At 36.2% G+C, this 21,021-nt stretch overlaps 2 protein-coding genes across 2 annotated transcripts; one reads left to right on the top strand and one right to left on the bottom strand.

Annotated features, from left to right (window-relative positions):
* Window positions 1–2,478: 2,478 nt before the first annotated feature.
* On the top strand, window positions 2,479–10,847 carry LOC135684835 (dnaJ homolog subfamily C member 21). Its single transcript, XM_089115554.1, has 2 exons — window positions 2,479–4,713; window positions 8,437–10,847. Exon 1 carries the CDS (start codon window positions 2,604–2,606, stop codon window positions 4,701–4,703), a length of 2,100 nt encoding a protein of 699 aa, XP_088971680.1. The 5' UTR covers window positions 2,479–2,603; the 3' UTR covers window positions 4,704–4,713; window positions 8,437–10,847.
* Window positions 9,912–11,059, bottom strand: LOC148957331 (uncharacterized). The gene has a single exon (XM_089115555.1). The coding sequence runs from the start codon at window positions 11,010–11,012 to the stop codon at window positions 10,209–10,211; it is 804 nt and encodes a 267-aa protein (XP_088971681.1). The 5' UTR covers window positions 11,013–11,059; the 3' UTR covers window positions 9,912–10,208.
* Between the last annotated feature and the right edge of the window lie 9,962 nt (window positions 11,060–21,021).

Genomic DNA, 21,021 nt, shown 5'->3' with positions numbered 1-21,021 from the left:
AAGAAATAATCAAGATAAGGTGTGATTTATGCGTGAAACTTTAGTTGTTTGCTTCATAGGCCTTCCGATAGTCTACCGCTGTATGACCGTCATGTTATCTGGGATGTGGTTTAATATATCCCAAAAGCAGATATACTGTAGCGAAAGACACCTGACCTTTTAAAGGAAGGCACAGGATTTGTATGCAATAAACATGACACTGGAGGTGGAGGATCGTCCTAACATGATGCCATTGATTTGGATGTATAAACCCTTTCACAAATGGTATCATTCTTGATGTCAGGAAAAAGATGGCTTTCTTCTCTGACCCGTCACCTTCTCTCCTTTTCTTCACCCCTTTATTGTATTGTCATATTTTGACAAGCTGTCTGCCCTTCAAAAAAATTAATGGCTCACTAGAAAAGCATTCGTTTCCCTAGAATACGGACGTCTTTCTTTGCAAAAGGATTATTGTTTATCGTTATAGCAAGAGAGAAAATTGGACTAAGGGGGACAATGGGAGGAGCCCCACAACAAAATGAAAGTGCTTATAGCAGAGAAACCTATCTGGAAAATCACACAGATTAGGAATAGTGAAAGTGAAATAAGAAATGAATGCCACTTGTCTAAAACTGAAGGTGCACACTATAATTCGTAAAATCAAACGAATCAGGGCAATGTATGCAAGCCACCGATTTGAGTTTCATATTTGAAATAAAACATTACAAAGCTCTCGCAGCGAGAGTTGTTGCATGATGATTGCACCACACTTAAATCTCGAGGTTGCCATTTAAAAACTTATTATTCTGTGCAATCCTACTTCTAAAGCACAATCTTCTATGATAATTTATCGATAATTTAGGTTTGACTGAGGCTTTTTCTGAAATATTATTTGGCTTGCTAAGATTCTTTCTCAAAGGGAATGGTGTTCCAGATTTTGACAGCCTTTACTGCAATGGACCAAAATCCACGATCCTATTGCCACTTAATGTCTTACTCCACGATCATATTGCCACATTAAGCATAAATTTGACAATTTTAAGGGAAACATTATTTGTTGGACACCGAAAAGGAAGTAATCGTGTCCCCAGCCAACAGCAGAAATTTGGGTATGCTTGGTAGCTCAGCAAAGTAATATTTTTAAGAGGACCCTTCACCGAGATCACAGTGAATTGTCTGGGAGTAGGTCAGAGCTTGTTGATTTTTTCTGTGGTCCCATGTTACTACGAACAGGTTTAAAATTAGAGTAGTAATTCTGCTAGAATGACCCCAGCTACAGTTTCCCGAAGAGCTCTAAGGTTTTAGCGCATTTGAATACTGTAAATCAGGGGTGTAGTGCTATCAAATAACAAGGTGGGCTCTTGAGCAAAACGCTGCATAAAAAAAAGCAAAACTAGAAACTGGCTACTTTTCGGCATCAGCAAGGGGGTTCAGCCCTCAAAGCCTCCTAGCACTACACTACTGCTGAAAATACAATACTTAGCACCACTACTCTTTAAATAGCCCCGCTAAAACATATTTAGTGTACAACGATCAATGCAGTCACTAATAAATCCATCCATCGACTAACGTGTCATTCCCAACTTGCGTCGCATCTAATTTTTACGTGCAGAGAACACGGAGCCAGAGAAAAGGGGTATATTATACCGTGATTATTCGTGAGTATCCCTGACTAAATGACAAACTAAAATTTACATGCCTTTAAACAGAATTAATTGCTAAAGCTATGATAACAGTTGTAGGCGACGATGAATAGCTGAGAAGAAAGCATGTTGTTGCGGAGCTTTGACTGGAATGAATGAATGTAATGGCCTAACATAAAAATCAAAACATTGTCACCACACATATACGCCCCTTATGGCCCCATGTGAGATCAGTTGCGTGAAATAAATGCACCCTATTTCATGCCAAACTTATGGATTCCCATTTTCAGATTTAAGAAAGCTATTGTTACATCATATAGGATTCATTACTTTATAAGTGGATAAAGCAGCATACAAAGTTCAAATATGTCAAACCATTTGAAAAAAGTCCATGAAACACAGTAAAGTATTCGATATTTCCTAATCGTTGAATTAAAAATGATGAACGTCTAAAACAGAGCGTCTTTTTTGTCTACTGAACAACATATTAGTGCCAATGAGGAGAATTTTGCTGACGCCTTGAGCGTTAAATTAAGGTTGTTTTCTCCTGGTGTGGATAGTAATTTATATGAAAATATGCCATGCTGGGAACGCAGTCTGGTTTTCAGTGGTGGGTGGCTGTTTATGTAAAGGTTATGCTCGTTTCTCTAATTGTCAACATAACATTTTTTCATTGAATTTTGCTTTCGGAAAGGAAGTTTGTTTATTCAAAAACATGACGAACGTTTCGAACCAGTGAAAGAATTTTTATAAGTATCCTAAATTGAAGACGTTTGCAAATTTGCTGCGGCTTTGCGGTAGATGAGACACATTTTGTGCGAAGGCGCATTGTAATAGACAATTTTATGCATGCCACTATAAGAAGTCTACGTATTTAGGCCAAGTGGAGCATGTCGTAACAGTGGGACGTAGTCGTAGTTCTTGTATTCCCACGTCTTACAGGCTTTGGAGAAGTTATATCTTCAACAAAACACAGAGAAGATGCGTTGCCATTACGATGTATTAGGCGTTGCCAGAAACGTAGGTGCTGATGAACTGAAGAAGTCATATAGGAAATTGGCCTTGCAGTATCACCCTGATAAGAATCCAGACAATGTCGAGGAAAGCACGCGTGCTTTTCGAGAAGTGCAACAGGCCTACGAAGTTCTGAGTGATCCTCAGGAACGAGCATTTTATGACAAGCACAGAGAAGCAATTCTTAAAGGAGGCGAAGACTTCGTTGACAATGAGTTAGATTTAATGAAATATTTTGATGCTTCAGTATACAAAGGATATGGTGATGATTCTGAGGGGTTTTTTGCTGTATATAGCTGGGTCTTTAAGAAGATTTTTGAAGAAGATGAGCCATATAGAGATGAAGAGGATGAGGCTGCCCACATCCTTTGTCCAGATTTTGGAAGTTCAGAAACGAAGTATGAAGAGGGAGTGAAAGAATTTTATAGTTACTGGCAGAACTATTGTTCACTCAAGTCATATGTATGGTGTGAGAAATATGATATCAGACAGGCAGCAAATAGGCCAACTCTGCGACTAATGGAGAAAGAAAACAAAAAATTTAGAGATGCTGCAAGAAGAAAGAGAAGTGAAGAAGTGAGAGCTTTGGCAGCGTTTGTGAAGAAGAGGGACAGGAGGGTCAAAGATTACATTAAACGACTGGAAGAACAGGAAAAATCACAAAAAGAAGCTTCAGAAAAAAAGAGGTTGGAGCAAATCAAAGAAAAGAACAAGAAGTTAGAGGAATATGAAGAACAAGGATGGATGTCATATGCCAATATGCAGAGAGAGCTACATGAAATAGAGTCACATTTCATGAGTGAACCAGAAGAAGGTTCTGATTCAGATGAGGATATTCAGAGGTTTTACTGCATAGCTTGTGAAAAAAGTTTCAAATCTGAAAAAGCTTTGACAAATCATGAGAAATCAAAAAAACATAAAGAAAATGTTGAACTGATTAAGCAAGAAATGGAAAATCATCTAATCACAGCAGCATATACAAAAGCAAATGAAAGTGTAGTTGATGATGCATTAGAATGCAGTATGGAAGATGCTGTGAGATTGTCTCTGTCTGATGAAAACGTAAAACAAGGAAAAAGAGAGGAAAGTGAAAATTTGTCCCATCTGGATAATTCTCTATCTAGAGAGGGTCAAAGGCAAGATGGATGTAAGAGACCCTACCACCATCTTGATAGTGTGTCATTACCCTCAAATTATGTCAACTTAGAGATCAAAAGGCATTCCAGAGGAGAAGATTTGACATTAGATTTTGAAAAATGGAGCACATCAGTCGACCAGTCACAGACAACATTTATGGATGAATCAGATAGTGATGAAGAATTAGATAATCTTGAGGTAGAGACTGAAGATCAAAATAGTTGCCAGCCAGAAGAGAATAGAAAAGATGTGGAAGATTACAATGAACTCAAAGCCGAAGTGTCAGTTGATTCGGAGGAGCTAGCAACATTTATGGCAAATGGAATTTCTGCTCGTCTTGGCAAGTGTGCTCAAGATTCTTTGCATTTGCCACGAAAAGCATCAAGCAAAAAGAAGTTAAAAGAAAAGCGCAGTAATCTCAGGCATTCAAATAGCACTGATTCTCAAGATACAGATGAACGATCAGATGAGGTGTTTGAAAATATTGATGCATTTGATGCACATCTGGGGCATTCAAGAATTTGTGACTCCATAAAAATTAGTAAGACAAAGGCTTTGCCCAAGACAAAGAGAAAGAAAAACCTTGGCAAAATATTGGAAAGATCAGCTAGTAGTGATATAGATACAAGTAAACAAGAGGATGTTACTGTTGAAGGGAATATTGAAAAAAGTGCAGAGAAACCGGTTAATGAATCAGTAGAAAATGACAACTCTCTTCAAGATCATGAGGTGAAAGGAAACAGAGCAAAAGAAAATAGAAAAGAAGCAAAAAGTTCTAATGGTATTGAGTCAAAATGCAATGTTTGCTCAAAAAGTTTCTCGTCACGAACTAAATTATTTGACCATATTAAAGCAGAGGGCCACGCTATGAGAGTAGAGCCACCAGAAGGTGAAAACTCAAAAGGAAAGAAAAAGAAAAAAAGAAAGTGATTCCAAAAAGGTTTGTTTTATATACTGCAATTCCTCATAGTTTTAATGTCTTACCATGCTCATGATGCACATTAAAATTATTTTGAATACAATGTAAGCTAACCAACATCTTTTTGGCATCAGCTTTTAAGAGAATGTTTAAAGAAAGCTAATTCAGTTTATTGAATTTAGCATGAAACTTAACAGATTTAGTATTAATACCTCTTTTTTCATAAAACAAAGCCTCTAAAATTTTTTTGCAGGCACAAGGCTTATTGCCTGCCTGAAGGCAAAATTTTTCATTGAGGCTTTCCCTTTCAATTTTTCAGGTTTGTGGTACCAATAGATTATGTAACTATTGTCTTTCAAGTGCTAATAGCCATCCCCAAAAGGTTCTACAACTTTGTTCCCAACGTGAATCATTCATAACAGAATGTATATACCGTATTTTGCAGTGTATAAGATGCATCCATGCATGAGATGAACCGTTAACTCCATGTTTGAATTCTGAAAAAAGTAGTTTTTACTGTGTCTTACTCAGGGGCGTCTGGGAGTAGAAAAGTATTGGTATTAGCCTCCGAAATTAAGACATAGGAAGGTCCCTCCGCAAGGTCCTGAAACTATTTAACAGGGGTGGAGCTTATATGTTCTTATTTAAGAAGGTGGGCAAAATGACCTTTTCGATATGATGGTTTAAAATAGCTTTTGGCAATACCATATCTTACAAAATTATTTGAAGGCACTGGCCCCCGTTGTCTCCCTCCAGACACTGATGACCCTGTGATAATGTAGTTCATCCTACTAGTTTTGGATGAAGGATAGGTCCTACGAAATACAAATGAATTATGGCTGCGCCAAATTACTCGAGCGAAATCGTGTTTTGATACAGCGGTTTGCTGCCCAGTAATGGAGCCCCAAGGTATTAGCCCATTAATTCTAATACCATGAGGCTTTTGGCCCGCGAATGAGATTCTATTACGATAAAGCGAGCGATTTACTTTAGAGTAATGCAGCAAAAAAACGTAAGATGTATCATTTGATTTGAGAAACCGAGAGAAATAATGTGAGAATGTTGCCTGTGACTCTACGGTCATATAGAATCAAAGTTTTACAAAACATACAGTTCATACAAAACAACTTTTACAACTGCCTTTAGCTTAAACAAATTATTTCATGACTGTTGCTCTTTATATTCAGTGTCTAAATTTTGTCAATCAAATTATCCATCCAAAGGCATTGCTAGCAAAAGTACAGCTACATTTTGTAAATTCATTAAGTTAATTTCCAGAAATATTTTTTCTATAAGCTGAGGCCTTAGAATAGAGCTGGGGCTCTTTCCACCGTCCCTTCCACTGACAGTGGCCCTCGTAGTATTAGAAATGAAAAACTAATACCTTACTGCTGTTCACCCATTCTTCTACCATGGCTCAACAAGAGAAATTCACGTCATGCAGACCACAACAGACAAAAGAAATTTCGGGACAGTGTATTAGTTTTTGGAGGCTAATACCATGGCCAGGGCTGCTGATTACGGCATGGATTACACTTTTCAAAGATTTCAATGAGGATTAGGAAAGCTTTCATTCAACGAACAGAAAAGCAAATATAGCTTGGCTATATGAATAGAGCTGGTCGAATCGATAAAATTGTTGTGAAAAAGTGGCAGCGTACAAAAAGCAAAATAATTTTCCTGCAATCTCAGAGACCCAAAATCGCCTTTCTTTGAAAATAAAAAGGTATTAGACTAATTCCTTTAATACCACCCCATGCCGCCCCTGGTCTTACGGTGTATAAGTTGCACCCCCTTTTGTCAGTTCTTCTAAAGCATGTATATTTCAGTAAAAGAATAAACTTGAGAATACTATAGAAACTAACTCTGTGGAGGAAAATTTGTTCAAACCACAATGTTTAAAATTCTATGTTACATCAAACTATTACATTTAAAATCATCAAGTTGAAAGTTTGATATCATGAAATAATCAAATGTTTACAGTTTTTAAAATCCATAAAATTCTTTTTCATCATCTGTTTCATTCACAACATTCACAACAATTACAAGGATGTGCCTCCGAATAAAGAGAATGTAGAGTATAGAAAGCTTTTGTCATATATCTCTCTATTGAGCTTGAGATTTTTAAAAGTTTTCTAAATTTCTGTTAAAAGTGAAATTATTCCCTAAATGGTAAATATTGTTATTTAAAAATGATTCCCAGAGCAACAAGACAAAGTTTCTGATAAGTCGCCCTTAGGCTGGTGCCGTGGTACGGGTGCGCAACCACATGCCTCGAAGTGAGAGCCTTGTAAAACAGTATGCTGTATAATAGCTTTAGGCTTTGTGGATATATCAGTAGTTTATTGAATATCAACAAATTTACACTTTCCTTTTCAAAACTCTTTAGTACTGATTATATGTTGTTACCAGTGGCGGCTCGTGACTTTCACAGTTGGGAGGGCAGACCATCAATATTGCGATAATCGATAGAAAGAGTTTGCAAATTTTTCACTGTATTCATGGTTCGATGTTGATCGTCATGGAGCGCAGAAGAAAAAGCATATATAGATGTGGTTGTTGTTTAGCGATGATGTCATTTTATGGGCAAAATTTTTCTTGCCCCGAATTCCTCCAATTGAGCCAATCACAGGCCGCGTTTCGCAATGCTCGAGGTCGAAAATTAGCTTGTGCGCATGTCGGCTAGGGGCAAAAAAAACTTTGCCCGTAAAATGACATCATCGCTCAAGGCACTAGCGAGCCAGAAGCGAGGCTAAGGACGAGACGGGATAGCAAGGAGCTTTTTCTAGAAGAGATACAAACTTATATAATTAACCTTAGTAAGACTATCTTCAAAATTAAATATGAATATCATAGTTTTCCTCTGAATCTTCTTGAGCTTGAGAGGGCATTGCCCCAGATGCCCATTAGCAAAAGCCGCCACTGGTTGTTACTACCCCTAGTTTGGCCAAACAGTGTCTCGTCTCGTTAATATTAAACTCACCTGGTAGGACACTACCTCTCACCACTTCTCATCCCATTAACAATTCATTACCCATTGTTGTGCAATAAAAGTTAGTTATGCTGCATGGTTCCTGAGGATGCAGTGCTTTCTTATTTATCCATGCTTAGTTATCCAAATGGTGATTATCTGAACATAGGTTGGAGCCAGACAATTCTTGATTATCTGGTTCATGATGTAAACATGTGCTTGTATTTGATTTGCTTTTGCTTTTCAATTCTTGTTTGTAATGCATTTTACATTATCAGAAAAAATTCAATTCCCTCTAATTTGAAATTCAATGCTCTCTTCATAACAATAGTCCAATGCTAGCTTGCTTTTTTAATTTCAAATGTTCCTTTTTGCATTTCATTGATAAACACCAGGTTTAAAATTTAGAATTAATGCTTGTCGATGATGTCTCAATTCATCAAATGCTGTTTAATTTACCTTGCTAATGGTGCCTTTATCTCAAGCACCTTGGTCAATTAATGGTTGTCAAAGGCCATAATTTCAAAGATTTAAGGCAAGTTTGATTACAGACTGATTAGTCTAAACTATCTTGTTGGTTTAGAAGTGAAAGCTGTTTAGGTAATCAAGGAAGTGATCTTGTCAATTTTTATGCACATATTACACATAGATGTTTGCTCCTACTATCTTGGAAATTTAATTTGCTTTGGACTGCTTGCAAATTTTCTTTGGTTTGTTTGCATGTCTTTCAGAATTCCCCACCAGTCTTTAGTCAAAAATATTCTTTTTTTTAGAATCCATACTGGAAAGAATATTGCCCATCTGAATCATCATGTGCCAAAGTGAACTGCCCAGTTTGTTAGTTTGCTACTATTTTCTATATTTGCCGGAGTTGACCTTTGCTTCACATTATTGGCACATTGACATTTTTTAAATAAAATTGCTTAGTATTTGCCATAATTAATGTATTTCAAAGCCTGGTGGATAATGTTTTATTTGGTTTGATACTCTGACCACTATTAAAGGCCATTCACAATCTAGGCATTTGTGTTATTAATCTTTCTATTGGTATTTAGTAAAAGATTGAACTGAGTCATGTCAGCTGATGCTGTATTATATATTTTACTTCATTGTTATTGTTTTAATCATTAATTTGTTCATATGTTTATATTACTATTTGTTTAAGATATATCTATTTTATCAAGCAAGCTATAATAAATTTATTGAGGGATTTAATGATGTCCTGTATTCAAATACTAATTTATTTGCTATATGCTATATGTTTGCTATGCATTTATTGTTCTTGCAAAGGTACCGGATTTGAAATTCATCTTTAGCAATGAACATCTCCATAATATCTGTGATATAAAAAAAACCATAGTCAGTCAATGTTTTCTGGATAGTATTGTACTTACATGCCTGTACACGAAATAAATTCAGTTTTTACCAAGTACACTACCAGTATTTTGCTTTGAGACCTGTGGCTCCAGGGGTGGATGTTAGAGACTGACACCTCAATGGGGACACACATTGGACAGACATCAGAAATTGAATAAAGGCTGGCAGGTTTTTTCCATATGCTGATGACCTTCAAAAAAGTTTTAAATCCTTGCTTGTCAATTTAAAGTGAACTGGCTGTAATAAAATCATAATTCATAACTACTTTGTGCTGAACCTCCCCCTCTCGTGCAATTTTTTGTAAAACAACATCCCTTTTCCACTCTGAGCATACATATTTTCTGGCTATCCCTATGCCTGACACATCTTTTGTTTTGTACATTGATGGTTTTTCATGAGTTTCAGCCAGCAAAATAACACAAAAAATACCTCCTTACATATTAATGATATGACGTCAGAAGATAGGTGACAATTCAAAGCTGTTATTACTTTAAGCTAATTAAGGAATGTTTACTTTGGATGTTACATTTTGAAATTGTTATTTTTAAAAGCAACTCTCAGAGTGGTGAAAACAGCATTCTCAAAAAATCAATTTGAAATCAGCACCAAAGTTTAAAGTGATAACATCACAACAAATCCATTTCTAAGTTTTTGAGAGAAAAAATCTAAGTGCAGTTTAAAGGCATTTCATTCAGGTTTTGTGGTCAAATGTAAAAATTCTGACAAAGAGTTTTGCTGGTGTCACATTTTGGTACACTTCTGGTAGTTAACAGTTCCATTTACTTGCAAACTCTTAGATAGACATATTTAGTTGCATTTAAATAAGAAAAACATGTTTTGCAGTCAAGTATTTGCAAATAAGAAATTTATATTTTGATATTATTTTTATTTTGATATGATGATGATGTTAAACTGATGTTACACTATCAACTTACTACCTATGAATCACCTTTTGATAAATAAACAAATCATTATGATTATCATGATTGATGTATAACTGGGTTTTAAAATTAACAATCTTTTAAAGAGCTTGTTGCCATGAAGGGAGCACTTGCAAGAATACTGTTTGTTTATACTACTTGAGACCATATCTTGGCATATAACACTTGCATATTGGCTAAATCTTATGACAGGTAGCAAAAAAGTTTATGTTTTGTTACAAATCACATCACCATATAAAAGGTATCAGACAAGCAGTGTTTCTCTTATAATCTTGGTATGCTGCTAGTTGACCCCAACGTTTTTCAGCCTGTCTTTCCAACAATGGAATACCACTGACTCTTGTAAGTAAGAAGACAACAAATCCTGGAGAGAGAATGCTTATCCACTCCAGGCCTTTCAAAACAGATGAAGCTGATACAAACAAGCCTATCCACAACATCATTTCGCCCAAGTAATTAGGATGCCTCGACACTTTCCATAGCCCTGTCTGAATCCACTTGCCATGATTGTTTGGGTTTGACTTGAATGAAGATTTTTGTGTGTCAGCAACTGTCTCAAGTATGAATCCAACGAGCCACAGACTCCAGCCTATGTGATCACGAGCGCTCAGGTCTGGGTTTTGTCTTTTAGTGTTGAGAATCATTGTCGGAGCAAGGGTTACCCAGATCCATGCAGCCTGCACAGTCCAGTAGATGAAAAATAAATAAGGACTGTCTCGAGCACGATTGAACCTTTTATCGACGCCCTTATCATTGATTATCCTAACAAACAAATATGATCCCAATCTTAGTGACCATGCAGATACAAACAAGGTCTGAACAACCTGTCTTGTGTGATACATCTTACCCCATCCTAGGGATTGCCATGCAAGGAGCAAAAAAGTTGAAGATCCTGCAAGATCGTAAAATACCTCAGTTTTTAGGTATGCAGCTACACACCATAGTCCCCACTGGATGCCAACATCAACAATTCCTGCTTTGATGAGGGGGTGAAGCCCATAGAATGTCGCAAGGAGCCCTCCCAACGCCATCAGAAACAAAGTAGGCCGGTGTGATACTAAAATCTGCGTGGCAACCAAATCTGCGTGGGCCCACTCCAAATCTTTTTTTGCGTCTGGATCATATAATTTGCATAACAGAGGCCGCTCTGCATGCAGCCCATGCGAAAGCTATTTTGGCGCCTGTACCTTGCATAATGTCATAAAATCTTACAACAGAGGCTCTCTTCAAAAAAGCCCTCACCCTGGATTAAAATTTTTTTTTCAATCTCCCAAAGGTTCTTAATCGAGAAAGAAAAGAAAGATACACCATTTTAGTCCAAGATTGATAGCACATACATTCGGCCACAAATTAGTAAAGGTTCTTAATCGAGAAAGAAAAGAAAGATACACCATTTTAGTCCAAGATTGATAGCACATACATTCGGCCACAAATTAGTAAAATAAACTAACGAGATAAAATAATTTTGGAAATCAATATTTTGGAAAATAACATCTCTTTGTGCGTTGTAAATACTATGATTTGATTTGATTTCTTAGGGAGAGTAATTAAGTATAAGACCTCACGGAGAAAAATGCTGATATACACTCTCTTTGTGCGTTGTAAATACTATGATTTGATTTGATTTCTTAGGGAGAGTAATTAAGTATAAGACCTCACGGAGAAAAATGCTGATATACACTTTTTCTAAATTATAATTTTATTTCAAGAAATTTATAAAAGGCATCTCTAAGGTCCTCAAATTTGATTCCGACTTCTAAAATGGCTGCAGAGGGAGCAGGAGCAGTTTTGTCACAGGTTCTCAAGGTCTGTTATCATGGACACTGGAAGTGGAACGACTTAAGAGCAAGGGGACAAGCTTGAGTAAAGGGCCTTTGAAAATAATTTTCAGCTTCTACTCATTCCTCCTACTAACTACTAACTGACATTTTATTTCAATCTTCTGTTCGTATCTTGAAATTTGGCTAACTTTGGCATAAGGATTTATTTTACAAGTTTTGAGAAATGTCGTCATGAATTGAGCACTGCAATCAGAATTTCAACGGAATCTCTCTGATTTTTACAATGGGGCGGTTTCAAGGGTACTTTAATCAAATGGGCACGCTGGCTCTCGCCCCTCTTATCAAAAGGCAACAGGGGCGGTTGACCCTCGCGCCCCATTCTCCGGCGTCCCTGTCTGTAATGTTTCGTAATGTAATTCTTTTTTAAGAAAGCAAATGCAACGGTAAATTTTTTAAACAATTGCAAGAAAATTACTGTAAGAAAAATTCTGAAATGTATCCTAAGCTAAACTAAAGACTGGTGTCTTATTAAGTAATAAATTTCATTTTAAATCAGGATTTGTTAAAAGAAACAAAATTACGCCTGTAAATGTATAAGGTTTAAAATGAATAAATAAATGCAAGCTAAGCTTAAAGGCGTGGTCGCGATGGCCCCTGCCATTGAATAAGCTCCTAATCGTATTATGCGGATTCTAATCTATGATAAATTGAACATATTTGGAGAAATGAAGGTAAATAAATAAAAAGAAATTCCAAAATGCTTTTGATATTGATGTAAACATCGATTATTTAGAAATGTTTAATTCTCATAGTGAATTGAAAAACTAAAAGAGCCTCTGATAATGGGCTAATTTATTTCAATTTTCAGATGATTCTTTTTTTCCCACCCTTGTTTAAGCTTTCCCACTCTTCAATTTGCTCTTACTATAATTAACAAACTCCCAAAAGAGGAAGAGGCCAATTTAAAGATTTACATAATAAAACTAAAAAAATACTACTAGGTAGAAGTTGCTCAAAAAAATTACCTTCAAACTATCATTAAAAAATGGTAATATTAAGGTGTAGTAATTACCATTTTGAGCAGTATTGTACACTGGTACCAGAGCAACATAAATTCGAGCGCGGAAATTAGAAGATACAAGTGTATAAGCGGAGGACGTTCCTTAAAATGGGTCTCTAGTTAAGCGCTCAAATTTTGTGGCTTTGGTACCCAGGGTAGCAGCATTGAGACGGTTTTGTGCAATGATTAAAACTGTTTTTAGTCATTTTGGGCCACTTTACATCAGCGTAATGTCAAACACAGCCTTATTGCACTTGGCACCACCACACAGTCTTACGCAGTGATACAGCTTGGATCATGTTTGTCATTATAGTAATGCGTCAAAAGAGAAGGGACAGGTCTCAGTACAGTATGGTGTATACACTTTTTAATATAAGAATAAAGTCTATAAGAACATTGAGGCTAAAAATCTCTGAAATTTAAGAATAATCTAAGAAGAGCACAAGGCTCAAACTTCACCAAAAATTAAATTTTTTGTTTTTTTGAGTCTTTTGGAAAGCAAAACAAGTCTGTGTTTCACGCTGTCTTGAAATAGACGTATTTATGTCTTGAAAAGACGTATCTGGTCTTGAAGTCCTTAAAACTTTAATGCAATCCGGTTATACCTTATGTCGCTTAAAATTAATTTAAGAATAATCTTAGGCTCATGATAAAAAAATTAAAGAATATTGAAGCTCATCGAAAAATTAGGTATTCTTATAAAAGTGTATTGTTTCATATCTTTTTGTGCATACAAGGACGAAGAATCCATCACTAAAGTGGTGGACGCCTGCATTAAGGGGCATCCTAGCAAAGTTCCTATAAAATGCCAAAGATATTGAAAAGACTGTTTTTACAAGCCCTGATATAGAGCAATAATATCATAGATATGTTTTGGAATTGATGTGAGCGGTGCCGCCGAGAGGAGCTAGAAGCCCTGGGGTTAAAGGGAAAGATTTTTGCTAAATTTTTGCTACCACGCGCTTTCGATCGTCTTAAAATACATTTCCGAACATTTATTGCAGTCATTTTCTTGCCATCGTTTAAAACGTTGTTCTTTTTTGGCGTACCTTTTTTATCGCTTCTTTTGTAATTAATATTTGATTTATTGCATTTTGGAAATGAAATGTTTTACTTTTTGAGGCCCCCGAAACCCTCAAAGGCGATTTCCCCCTATTCCCTACTTGGTGGCCCTGGTTGCGAGTTGGTTGTTTTGATGTTTCTAAAAGCAGATTGCATGGAGAAATTTTAGAACATGGCTCCAAAAAGTCATTCCCTGCTCTCTTTGCTCAGTTCGTAAGGCATCTAAGCATTTCAAGTGTAATTTTTGGTTATGCATATAGCAAAATGGGGAAACAAAGTGCAGAGCATGTGCCCATGATGTATAGTAAGGGTGTGGAATGGAGACGGTTTGCACTAAAAGGTACAACAAAGAATACAATGTGAGTTTACCAATCCCAATCTCGAAAACATTTACACCTTTCTACGCTTAGAATAGGGATTTGCAACCATGTACTTTGTAGCTCTTTGTCCTACTTTCTACTTTCTATGTAATTATGTGGATGATACTACTATCTTTCCTTGTGGATCCGATCTGCACCTAATATTAGAATCACTCGAAAGAAACGCTTGCTTGTTATCACAATGGTTTGAGGATAGTTACATGAAAATGAACGAAGAAAGATGACATCTAATATTCGGGAAAAAAGATAAAGGGGTCTCTGTATAAATTTGATAAAAGAGAGTACCAAAGAGACACATTCTTAGAATAACCTTCGACAAAATGTTAAGCTTCCAATCTTTGCAAACCTCTGCAAAAAGGCCAGTCAAAAACTTCTTGCTATAAATCGCATATCAACATTAATGGCTGCACCTCAACTAGTTCTAGCAATGAACTCCCTTATAATGTCTAATTTTAGTTATTGCCTACTTCTGTGGATGTTCCATGGTAGTAATTTAAATAATGAAATACCGTAAAAGCTCTATCAAGCCCCCGGGGGCTTATTTAATTTTCGGGGTCCTAGAGGGGGGCTTAATAGAGAGTGGGGCTTATTGGAGAGGGAGGGGGGCTTCTATCAAAAAACAAGATCAAGGATACAATAATGCTTTTATTTTCCTGTAGCTTTCTGGTTTATGTCTAAAAACGAAAATGTATAACAGAACAGTGGCTGAAATCTAATCGTTATTTCATGGAATTCAATGAAATTTTAAGTCTTTCCTCATCTTCGTCTGAATAAATAATCAAATCAACAATATCTTCCTGCAAAACATCATCATCTGGTATTGCTTTAAAAGAATCACTTTCAAACACATGAAATTAAAAAATTGGCAACATTACGACAAAATACATCATAAGCTATCACTAAAACATTGCACTTGTATAAAAATTGGGGGGGGGCTTAATAGAGAGTGGGGGCTTATTTCAAATTTCTGCCTAAAAGATGGGTTTATTAGAAAGGGGGGCTAAATAGAGAGAGGGCTTAATAGAGCTTTTACGGTAAACAAGATTCATGAATGTGCTCTTCCAATCATATGCAAAGATAGCACTTCCAATTTTGATCAATTACTTTCTAAAACAGAAAGAGTCCTTATTTAATAAAACAGAATCAGTGTCTATTCACCAGATAGATTTACAGCTATTCTTGGCTGGGATACATAAAACTGTCAATAACCTGAATCCGGCATTAATGGTGGATGTCTTTGTTACTAGAAACCTAAAATATGAATTTCGAGCAAACAGCAACGTTATTTTTCTCAGTGGAAGAACAGCACTGGAACAAAGAGGTACAGAGAAGTGCAACAACACATGGTACTGAGACCATTAGATTTATTGACCAATAAATGTGGCAAAATCTGCCAACTGAAATTGAAGAGCCCCAATCACTACAGATAAGGTAGGCCACGCAGAAAAATTGAAACTTCACATTTCCAATTTTTCTGCGTGGGCTCATTATTTTCGGTTCTTGTCCAAAATATAGCAACTTTTTATCAGAAACGTTGATAATTTGATAGTTCTCATCGATTTGAAGCATTAAGAACAGTGAAAACTTGTAGACTTAGACAGGGGGGCAGATAAGGTAGGCCACGCAGATAAATTGAAACTTCACATTTCCAATTTTTCTGCGTGGGCTCATTATTTTCAGTTCTTGTCCAAAATATAGCAACTTTTTATCAGAAACGTTGATAATTTGATAGTTCTTATCGATTTGAAGCATTAAGAACAGTGACAAGTTGTAGACTTAGACAGGGGGGCAGATAAGGTAGGCCACGCAGAAAAAAAGAAACTTCACATTTCCAATTTTTCTGCGTGGGCTAATTATTTTCGGTTCTTGTCCAAAATGTAGCAATTTTTTACCAAAAACGTTGATAATACGATAGTTCTCATCGATTTGAAGCATTAAGAACAGTGATAAGTTGTAGATTTAGACAGGGGGGCAGATAAGGTAGGCCACGCAGATAAATTGAAAGTTCACATTTCCAATTTTTCTGCGTGGGCTAATTATTTTCGATTCTTGTCCAAAATGTAGCAATTTTTTACCAAAAACGTTGATAATTTGATAGTTCTCATCGATTTGAAGCATTAAGAACAGTGACAAGTTGTAGACTTAGACAGGGGGGCAGATAAGGTAGGCCACGCAGATAAATTGAAACTTCACATTTCCAATTTTTCTGCGTGGGCTAATTATTTTCGGTTCTTGTCCAAAATATAGCAACTTTTTATCAGAAACGTTGATAATTTGATAGTTCTCATCGATTTGAAGCATTAAGAACAGTGAAAACTTGTAGACTTAGACAGGGGGGCAGATAAGGTAGGCCACGCAGATAAATTGAAACTTCACATTTCCAATTTTTCTGCGTGGGCTCATTATTTTCAGTTCTTGTCCAAAATATAGCAACTTTTTATCAGAAACGTTGATAATTTGATAGTTCTCATCGATTTGAAGCATTAAGAACAGTGACAAGTTGTAGACTTAGACAGGGGGGCAGATAAGGTAGGCCACGCAGAAAAAAAGAAACTTCACATTTCCAATTTTTCTGCGTGGGCTAATTATTTTCGGTTCTTGTCCAAAATGTAGCAATTTTTTACCAAAAACGTTGATAATACGATAGTTCTCATCGATTTGAAGCATTAAGAACAGTGATAAGTTGTAGATTTAGACAGGGGGGCAAATAAGGTAGGCCACGCAGATAAATTGAAAGTTCACATTTCCAATTTTTCTGCGTGGGCTAATTATTTTCGATTCTTGTCCAAAATGTAGCAATTTTTTACCAAAAACGTTGATAATTTGATAGTTCTCATCGATTTGAAGCATTAAGAACAGTGACAAGTTGTAGACTTAGACAGGGGGGCAGATAAGGTAGGCCACGCAGATAAATTGAAACTTCACATTTTCAATTTTTCTGCGTGGGCTCATTATTTTCGGTTCTTGTCCAAAATATAGCAACTTTTTATCAGAAACGTTGATAATTTGATAGTTCTCATCGATTTGAAGCATTAAGAACAGTGAAAACTTGTAGACTTAGACAGGGGGGCAGATAAGGTAGGCCACGCAGATAAATTGAAACTTCACATTTCCAATTTTTCTGCGTGGGCTCATTATTTTCAGTTCTTGTCCAAAATATAGCAACTTTTTATCAGAAACGTTGATAATTTGATAGTTCTCATCGATTTGAAGCATTAAGAACAGTGACAAGTTGTAGACTTAGACAGGGGGGCAGATAAGGTAGGCTACGCAGAAAAAAAGAAACTTCACATTTCCAATTTTTCTGCGTGGGCTAATTATTTTCGGTTCTTGTCCAAAATGTAGCAATTTTTTACCAAAAACGTTGATAATACGATAGTTCTCATCGATTTGAAGCATTAAGAACAGTGATAAGTTGTAGATTTAGACAGGGGGGCAGATAAGGTAGGCCACGCAGATAAATTGAAACTTCACATTTCCAATTTTTCTGCGTGGGCTCATTATTTTCGGTTCTTGTCCAAAATATAGCAACTTTTTATCAGAAACGTTGATAATTTGATAGTTCTCATCGATTTGAAGCATTAAGAACAGTGAAAACTTGTAGACTTAGACAGGGGGGCAGATAAGGTAGGCCACGCAGATAAATTGAAACTTCACATTTCCAATTTTTCTGCGTGGGCTCATTATTTTCGGTTCTTGTCCAAAATGTAGCAATTTTTTACCAAAAACGTTGATAATTTGATAGTTCTCATCGATTTGAAGCATTAAGAACAGTGAAAACTTGTAGACTTAGACAGGGGGGCAGATAAGGTAGGCCACGCAGATAAATTGAAACTTCACATTTCCAATTTTTCTGCGTGGGCTAATTATTTTCGGTTCTTGTCCAAAATGTAGCAATTTTTTACCAAAAACGTTGATAATACGATAGTTCTCATCGATTTGAAGCATTAAGAACAGTGACAAGTTGTAGACTTAGACAGGGGGGCAGATAAAGTAGGCCACGCAGATAAATTGAAACTTCACATTTCCAATTTTTCTGCGTGGGCTCATTATTTTCGGTTCTTGTCCAAAATGTAGCAATTTTTTTCCAAAAACGTTGATAATACGATAGTTCTCATCGATTCGAAGCAATAGGAACAGTGACAAAATGTAGACTTAGACAGGGGGGCAGATAAAGTAGGCCACGCAGATAAATTGAAACTTCACATTTCCAATTTTTCTGCGTGGGCTCATTATTTTCGATTCTTGTCCAAAATAAAGTGGTTTCTCTCACGAAAAACGCTCACAAATTGTACGTAAGGGGAACACAAAAAGATTGTAGATTACCTGAAACATTTCATGTTACTTTTATTCTTGCGCATGCGTGGGCAAAATCCCATATTTTCCTCCTTAAAGTTTTGTTCATCTCAAAAGTAGATGTGAGAATGATGTGATGTTGTCGTCATGTGATGCAGCGTTTGGCATAATGCATCTTGCCCTGATGCAGTAGCCCACGCAGATTCTGGTAACCACGCAAAAAAAAGTATTACACCGGAGTAAGGCCGGTGTGATACTAAAATCTGCGTGGCAACCAAATCTGCGTGGGCCCACTCCAAATCTTTTTTTGCGTCTGGATCATATAATTTGCATAACAGAGGCCGCTCTGCATGCAGCCCATGCGAAAGCTATTTTGGCGCCTGTACCTTGCATAATGTCATAAAATCTTACAACAGAGGCTCTCTTCAAAAAAGCCCTCACCCTGGATTAAAATTTTTTTTTCAATCTCCCAAAGGTTCTTAATCGAGAAAGAAAAGAAAGATACACCATTTTAGTCCAAGATTGATAGCACATACATTCGGCCACAAATTAGTAAAGGTTCTTAATCGAGAAAGAAAAGAAAGATACACCATTTTAGTCCAAGATTGATAGCACATACATTCGGCCACAAATTAGTAAAATAAACTAACGAGATAAAATAATTTTGGAAATCAATATTTTGGAAAATAACATCTCTTTGTGCGTTGTAAATACTATGATTTGATTTGATTTCTTAGGGAGAGTAATTAAGTATAAGACCTCACGGAGAAAAATGCTGATATACACTCTCTTTGTGCGTTGTAAATACTATGATTTGATTTGATTTCTTAGGGAGAGTAATTAAGTATAAGACCTCACGGAGAAAAATGCTGATATACACTTTTTCTAAATTATAATTTTATTTCAAGAAATTTATAAAAGGCATCTCTAAGGTCCTCAAATTTGATTCCGACTTCTAAAATGGCTGCAGAGGGAGCAGGAGCAGTTTTGTCACAGGTTCTCAAGGTCTGTTATCATGGACACTGGAAGTGGAACGACTTAAGAGCAAGGGGACAAGCTTGAGTAAAGGGCCTTTGAAAATAATTTTCAGCTTCTACTCATTCCTCCTACTAACTACTAACTGACATTTTATTTCAATCTTCTGTTCGTATCTTGAAATTTGGCTAACTTTGGCATAAGGATTTATTTTACAAGTTTTGAGAAATGTCGTCATGAATTGAGCACTGCAATCAGAATTTCAACGGAATCTCTCTGATTTTTACAATGGGGCGGTTTCAAGGGTACTTTAATCAAATGGGCACGCTGGCTCTCGCCCCTCTTATCAAAAGGCAACAGGGGCGGTTGACCCTCGCGCCCCATTCTCCGGCGTCCCTGTCTGTAATGTTTCGTAATGTAATTCTTTTTTAAGAAAGCAAATGCAACGGTAAATTTTTTAAACAATTGCAAGAAAATTACTGTAAGAAAAATTCTGAAATGTATCCTAAGCTAAACTAAAGACTGGTGTCTTATTAAGTAATAAATTTCATTTTAAATCAGGATTTGTTAAAAGAAACAAAATTACGCCTGTAAATGTATAAGGTTTAAAATGAATAAATAAATGCAAGCTAAGCTTAAAGCGATGGCCCCTGCCATTGAATAAGCCCCTAATCGTATTATGCGGATTCTAATCTATGATAAATTGAACATATTTGGAGAAATGAAGGTAAATAAATAAAAAGAAATTCCAAAATGCTTTTGATATTGATGTAAACATCGATTATTTAGAAATGTTTAATTCTCATAGTGAATTGAAAAACTAAAAGAGCCTCTGATAATGGGCTAATTTATTTCAATTTTCAGATGATTCTTTTTTTCCCACCCTTGTTTAAGCTTTCCCACTCTTCAATTTGCTCTTACTATAATTAACAAACTCCCAAAAGAGGAAGAGGCCAATTTAAAGATTTACATAATAAAACTAAAAAAATACTACTAGGTAGAAGTTGCTCAAAAAAATTACCTTCAAACTATCATTAAAAAATGGTAATATTAAGGTGTAGTAATTACCATTTTGAGCAGTATTGTACACTGGTACCAGAGCAACATAAATTCGAGCGCGGAAATTAGAAGATACAAGTGTATAAGCGGAGGACGTTCCTTAAAATGGGTCTCTAGTTAAGCGCTCAAATTTTGTGGCTTTGGTACCCAGGGTAGCAGCATTGAGACGGTTTTGTGCAATGATTAAAACTGTTTTTAGTCATTTTGGGCCACTTTACATCAGCGTAATGTCAAACACAGCCTTATTGCACTTGGCACCACCACACAGTCTTACGCAGTGATACAGCTTGGATCATGTTTGTCATTATAGTAATGCGTCAAAAGAGAAGGGACAGGTCTCAGTACAGTATGGTGTATACACTTTTTATTATAAGAATAAAGTCTATAAGAACATTGAGGCTAAAAATCTCTGAAATTTAAGAATAAT

The sequence above is a fragment of the Rhopilema esculentum genome, unplaced genomic scaffold, assembly GCF_057945365.1.
Source record: "Rhopilema esculentum isolate cy_ngs unplaced genomic scaffold, ASM5794536v1 HiC_scaffold_34, whole genome shotgun sequence".
Taxonomy (NCBI): Eukaryota; Metazoa; Cnidaria; class Scyphozoa; order Rhizostomeae; family Rhizostomatidae; genus Rhopilema; species Rhopilema esculentum.
This window is presented reverse-complemented; position numbering and strand designations above follow the sequence as displayed.